At 40.9% G+C, this 6,682-nt stretch overlaps 1 protein-coding gene across 1 annotated transcript; it reads right to left on the bottom strand.

Moving 5' to 3' along the window:
- Window positions 1-2,037: 2,037 nt before the first annotated feature.
- On the bottom strand, window positions 2,038-4,122 carry LOC107297280 (myosin heavy chain, striated muscle; the record flags this gene model as incomplete). Its single annotated transcript, XM_015826642.1, is given in 1 exon segment — window positions 2,038-4,122. A coding segment is annotated over 1 exon segment (2,085 nt), but the record flags the coding sequence as incomplete, so codon positions are not given.
- Between the last annotated feature and the right edge of the window lie 2,560 nt (window positions 4,123-6,682).

Below are 6,682 nucleotides of genomic sequence, written 5' to 3'. Positions count from 1 at the left end.
AATTTTAGAGAATAGACATTTATTGACTCTTTCTAGCATAAAAGCAAGAATTTAATGCAGGAGAGTTGTTTACTATAATGTTTAGTAACTTCAGAATGACTAACATAGTTCTTATATGTGGCAGAAAAAGCTGTAATGAATCAGTAAAAGAAATATTAACATGTAAAAGTAACAACTGAACGGCAAAAACAGTTAAAAAATCCTATTTCACTGTCTTAAGATTACAACAATATGGAAAACAACATAGTGTAATAGCAGTTAATAATTGTATGATTAACAACCAAATAAAAGAAATTCTTGTTATCTAGCCCCAAACTCAATGTTTAATTACTCTGTTCATTCTGGCTGATTTGATTAACCTCTTTCTCTTGATTTCCTGGAAACTTACCATCAAAAAGTACTTGAAGAGTATCTCTCTAAACTGGCACTCTTTTCTTTGTGAGGTACAGTTTTATCATCAGGTTTTGATGAAAAGGGATCCCTTCTCTAAAAAGCAACATTTTTAAAATCCCTTGTTCCTAAGATTTGCTATCTTAAAGTTTATTTGCAGAAAGTAAATTAGGAGTGGTTGTTAGAATCTAGCCATTCTCGAGCTGTAGCAATGTAATATGAAAAGATGTTAGAAGGACTCAAGAAGCCAGGAAAACTGAGAATCTATCACCTATATTTCAGTGAGCATAGTAATCCAAGCACCCATCTCTCTAACACAGTGGTTCTCAACCTGTGGGTCGGGACCCCATTTGGGGTGGATCGACAATTTCACAGGGGTCGCCAAGCAAGGCTGTCCGCCATTTTTTTTGTCCGCCAATTTTTTCCCCTTTTCCGGCGGGTGCCTTACCTCCCTTGGGCTGGGCCAGCTGGTGGTCGGCCTGCTCCGTCTCTGCCGCTTGCCAGCTACGCCTCAGCCGGCACAGGGGGCGGAACCACGCATGCACGGCGCTCCTTGGCAGGGAAAGTCCTCGACTTACGACCGGTTTAGTCCTCGACTTACGACCAGTTGGGGTCGCGTCATTAAAAAGGTTGAGAACCACTGCTCTAACAGATGATAGATCAGGCTGTTGGATCCAGCAGGGGGTTGGACTAGAAGACCTCCATGGTCCCTCTGTTATTCTGTTAATTGATAAGCATCTCCAAAGAAATACAGACCTAAAATTGCTAACCCCAGAAAACAAAATGTAGACATTCTATTCATTTCCCAATTAATATGTGTGCATGGATATATGAGAGAGAGAGAGAGAGAGAGAGAGAGAGAGAGAGAGAGAGAGAGAGAGAGAGAGAGAGAGAGAGGGAGACTTGATTGTACCATCACTCTAAAAACGAAGGAAGCCTGTAGTGACAATAGAATTAACAGCAATGAATGAAATTGGACATCACATTTTTAACATTGAACTCAAGCTACATACATATCCCAACCCCTTTATCATAGAGACACAAATTATGGTAAAAAGAGAAGCACTTTTTACTTCAGCTTTTCCTCCACCAGAAACAGCCCCAAAAGAGAGAAGTGGTAGGGCAGACAAACCAGCAAGCAGATCAGCAGACAGAGGGAGAGGTATTGGTCCATAAAAATTGACCGAAGAGAAGAGAAGAGGGAACTGGTGCACTAAAGAAGAAACAAAAATAGAAATATTTACCGTAGTAGGAGCCAACGTGTGCCCCTACGTCAGAAATGGTCAGCCAAGATGATTTTTGAAAGGATCCGGAACGGCAATATCTATAGCCGTTTCTTGGTTTTCTAGTTTTAGCAAATACAAGATGACTGAGTGGCCCAATTCACGTCCTATTACTCTGAGGGAAATGCAATAATACAGAAGAGCCTAGACCAGGGGTAGGCAACCTTGGCTCTTTTATGACTCGTGGACTTCAACTCCCAGAATTCCTGAGCCAGCCATGCTGAGGGGAAAGGGAGAGGTTTCCAAGCTGAGCCATGCTGGCTCAGGAATTCTGGGAGTTGAAGTCCACGAGTCATAAAAGAGCCAAGGTTGCCTACCCCTGGCCTAGACTGCCTCCATTTCCCTCATGGATTGAAAGACATTTCTACATGAATTGATCAGCTTCATCCTCGGTGATTTCCCTCATTCCTTTGTGCACATTATGTTCGATCGCTTTCCTCTCAGCTTCCGGCACTTCCGGCAAGATAGCCTTCAGCTCAGAATTGATTTTGGCCACTCTGGCATGGATGTTATTTTCAAATTCTTTCTTTTGCTTAATGACCAGGTCCTCTATGGCTTTTCGGGCATTGTCACAGCCGTCTGCTAGTTTGATCCGCTCCATCCGGAACTGGGGATCAGAAGGATCCATGGAAATAAGCCTGCTCAGACTGCCCACTTTATCCATCAGGTATTTTGAAGACACGTCTGTGTAGGTCTCGGATATCATGTGCACCAAATGAGCTATGTTGGACGCATTGAAGGCCTGTTTATAGATCATATCTAGGACAAAGTCTTGGTGGGAATAATTCGGAATTTGGGGAAGATCTTCGGCTGATTTCACAAATTCGGTCAGGCGCTTATTGAGACAAGAATCAATGAGATTCGAGATCATCTGGAAGAAACGCACCATCTTCTCCCACTGCTCCTTCACTCTTCCCATGGCGTCCAGGCCTTTGATCAGCATGTTTTTGGCTTTTTCAAAATCAATCTCCTTTATTTCACATTTCCTCATTTCACTGAGCACGTCCAGCAAATCCTTATTCTGCTGCTTTAAGTTGTCGAAGCTTTTCTGGTATTCTTCTTGACTCATCTTCAGCATTTCTTTCGTTTGCTCGGTTTTCAAAAGGCTGTTTTTCACCGCTGATGACAACGATGAGTTTTCTTGGGCATTTTTCTGGGATTTGACCATATTTGGCGCCATGGGACCGAAAGGGGATGTGCGGTTGCAGGATTTGCTTCTGCTATCGAAAACCTCAATATCAATCGAGAGGGTGTTCATTTTCTTTATCAGTTTGTTCTGGTTTATGTTCCCTGACTCTACTCTTTCAGTTAACATATTGGAAATCTCGATTATATCTTTACATATTTTCACTGCCGATTTTTTCAGGCTGCACTTTCCTTCTTTTTTTATTTTCTCTAACAGTTGCTGGGATTTAATTTTGACCCATACGGTTTTGATTTCGTTGTGTTTTTTATTGTAGAGGACATCCATGTCAATATTACCTTCATCATCCACCACGGTTTTAAGACTGTCCACCAATGCCGCCATTTGACCTGATAGGGCACAGATGTTGTTCATGGCTATAAAGTCATTCCCACTTTCAAACTGTTCCTCACTTCTGCTCTCGATTGGAGAAAGCAACTTATTTCCGTTGAAGCTGAGCAAGGATGTCAGGTTGGCAATGGGCAACGTCAAGGTTTCTCTTAAAGTTGAAGTGAATTCCAGAACTACACTACTCCAGCCGGTAGGAATGCTATCTATCGCTTTTCTATAATCGTCAAACGTATCAGTCACTCTGTTCTTTACTTCCTTGTAGTATTCCTCTGCTTTCGCCTGGGCTTCTTCAGCGGCTGCCTTTCTTAGCTTCAGGTCTTCCAAGGCGCGTTTGGACTGTGTCAATCCTTGTTCATACTGTGATTTGGAACTCATACACACTTCCAGGAGTTCCCCAATCAGACAGATAACATCATTGAACTTATTGTCAACTGCCTTAGCCAAAGAAGAACATTCATTTGCAATCGATTTCAGGCTGGACAGCTGTCCAGGGAGCAAAGCATCTATCAAGGTAAGGTCATCCTGGAATAAGGTCTTCATGACCATCTTGATTTGCTCAGGGACGCTCATAGAAAGGAGCCGGATGCCATCCATATTCTTGTGGGCTATGCTGAAGGCATGCCACCCACTGTTGCTCACCTGCATCAGGGAGGCCTGGAAAGAGTCCGGATACCTCATATATTTGTAGCCTCCCTCGGGTGGGGCAAGATTGATGGCAAAATCTCCTTGTCCTGCAGCAATGCACGCCAGCTCCCCTAAGAGGGCGATGGAAATGGGCCCAGGCATCAGATACTCCTCCCAGTTTGCGTGGGGCTTCATCATCAGCTCCGTCTCCTTTCGGACTTCCTCTGCTTTGCTAATGTTCATCACGGCTCTCGTAGCAAGCGCACCTTTGGGCTGGACAGCCATTTCGGCCTGGATAAAACAAAAAGAAGAAGAAGAAAGGTTGAACAGTCAAAACTATAGTCTCTGGAATACCTGGATTGGAAAAGATCCCATTGAACTCAGGAGTTCTAGAAGATTTTGCCACATCCAGAATAACACAGTCATAACGTTTTTTTTATTGGCGCTAATTTCCTTTTCAGAAATATGCATGCCAAGCACAGGAAATCAGGAGCTGAGGCAGTTGAAATGAATACAGCTTTATTGCATGTTAGCATTCTCTACAAGAATCTGAAGTACTAACGGTTAAGGCAGATTGGTGGTTGATAAGAGTCAATGGAATTCAAGGATGGCTGGACTTAGATCTCTTGTGGGCGCAAAGGGACTCAAAACTGATGACGCGCTTGACCCCTCCCTCGGGCTCAGCCTGGTCATCTCCTACAATGCAAAATTTGCCTGACTCGCTGCATTTTCATAAATTAGATTTAGAAATTCAATTCTGAACCTTTGTTTCACATGTACTTAGCTTGCTTCTATCAGAAATGTTGACTTTTAGCTCTTATAACCTCCAGAGCCAACCCAATGGCCACATTCATTGGGAATTTACAGAATTAACATCCAACACATCTGGATAGAATTTTTTTTAATATTAATTTAATTAATATTAATTAAATATTATTTATTAAGTCTTTTAAGTGTTGTTTAACCAGTGCCAGCAATAAAAATGAATACTACCTTTTTATACTTCAATCTAAATAACTGAAAACAGCTATATGATTTAAAAACCTAGACAATAAAGCTAAAAGAAAAAAAAAAAGAAAAAACTAAAAAGAAAAAAATGCAGAACAACATTCCAATAATATTTTCTACTTGCTTACAGTATATGCCAAAATCAGCGAAATCATAGTTATACAAATCATTAGAGCAGTGTTTCTCAACCTTGACAATTTTAAGGCATGTGGACTTCAACTCCTAGAATTCCACAGCCAGCATTGATTTGGGAGTTGAAGTCCACATGCCTTAAAATTGTCAAGGTTGAGAAACACTGCATTAGAGTCAATGTTTGAACAACAAATCAAACCAAGTTTGTATGGAGACCTATTATCTGATCTTGCCTTTCTGGCAATACAAAATCTGTTCAAAGATTGAAAGCTGACAAGTTCTGTTTAACCAAATGTTGGAGTCTCAAATACATTTATTCTTCAAATAATTACACGATCTCATTTAGTGCCACAGTAAAACCACAATACAGATAGTCCTCAATTTACCAGCTACAACCATTCATTTAGTGACCATTCAAACTTACAACAGCACTGGGAAAAGTGACCCATGACCGTTTTTCACATTTAACATTGCAGCATCCCCCTGGTCACGTGATCAAAATTCGGGCACTTGGCAACTATTTGTGGCAGTTGCAGTTTCCTGGGATCAGGTCTTTTGTGACCTTCTGATAAGCAAAATCAATGGCAAAGCCAGATTCATTTAACAACCGTGTTACTAACTTAACAACTACGGTGATTCACATAATTGTGGCAAGAAAGATCATAAAATGCTGCCAAACTCACTCAATAACTGTCTTACTTAGCGATGGAAATTTGTCGTCGTATTCCAAGAACTACCTGTACCTCAAAGTATCTTCGTAGTCAAATTCAAGCTTTCCAATGTATTAACTGGAAACACGTTCACTTCTTTAAATGTAAGTTTCTCCCTCCCCAAGAGGAACTTGACTTATACATTTAATAAATAGTTTAGTTCAGGGGTAGGCAACCTTGGCTGGCTCAGGAATTCTGGGAGTTGAAGTCCACGAGTCATAAAAGAGCCAAGGTTGCCTACCCCTGGTTTAGTTGAATGCTTAAAGGGAGATAAACAAAGGACCTGTCTTGCTTCTTCCAGTCTTTCATTTCCCTCTGACTTTGATTCAAGCCAGATTCACATCTTTAAATGTAACCTGACTTATCCATTTAATAAATAACTGAAAATGATTGATTGAATGCATAAAGGGAGAACTTGTTTTGCTTATTCTGACTTCATCTTTCATTTCCCTCGGGCTTTGATTCAAGCCAGATTCAAGAGATTCCTTTGACACCCAGGAATGTATTAAGAGTTAAAGTACAATTAGATTTCACCAAGAGGTGGGATTTAAGGAAAAAGCCACTTTAGAGCCACCTTCTTCCGTGAACTCGGGAACGGTGAAGAGAAACAAGCTTAAATTACATCCTCGCCATAATCTGCTTCCAAATCCTAACTGAACACACGCTTGTTTCCTCGGCCTCCTTGCTCCGAGCTCTGCACGCCTCTTTTCAGCTAGTTTTGGACTACTGCTCAAAATATGAATATTGGCATCCCCCTAGTGGAGCACAGTGACACATAATTTTCAGACTTCAGCTGAATCCTGGCTTCCTGGCTCTTCCCCCGTTTCATATAATAATAATAATAATAATAATAATAATAATAATAATAATAATAATAATAATAATAATAATAATAATAATAATAATAATAATAATAATAATAATAATAATAAAGTTGGAAGGGACCTTGGAGATCATCGAGTCCAACCCCCTGCCCAGGCAGGTAACCCTATACCATTTCA

This window comes from Protobothrops mucrosquamatus, unplaced genomic scaffold (genome assembly GCF_001527695.2).
Source record: "Protobothrops mucrosquamatus isolate PMUCROS unplaced genomic scaffold, P.Mucros_1.0 scaffold3213, whole genome shotgun sequence".
NCBI classification, from domain to species: Eukaryota; Metazoa; Chordata; class Lepidosauria; order Squamata; family Viperidae; genus Protobothrops; species Protobothrops mucrosquamatus.
Note: the sequence above shows the minus strand (reverse complement) of the source record. Positions and strands in the feature narration are given on the sequence as shown.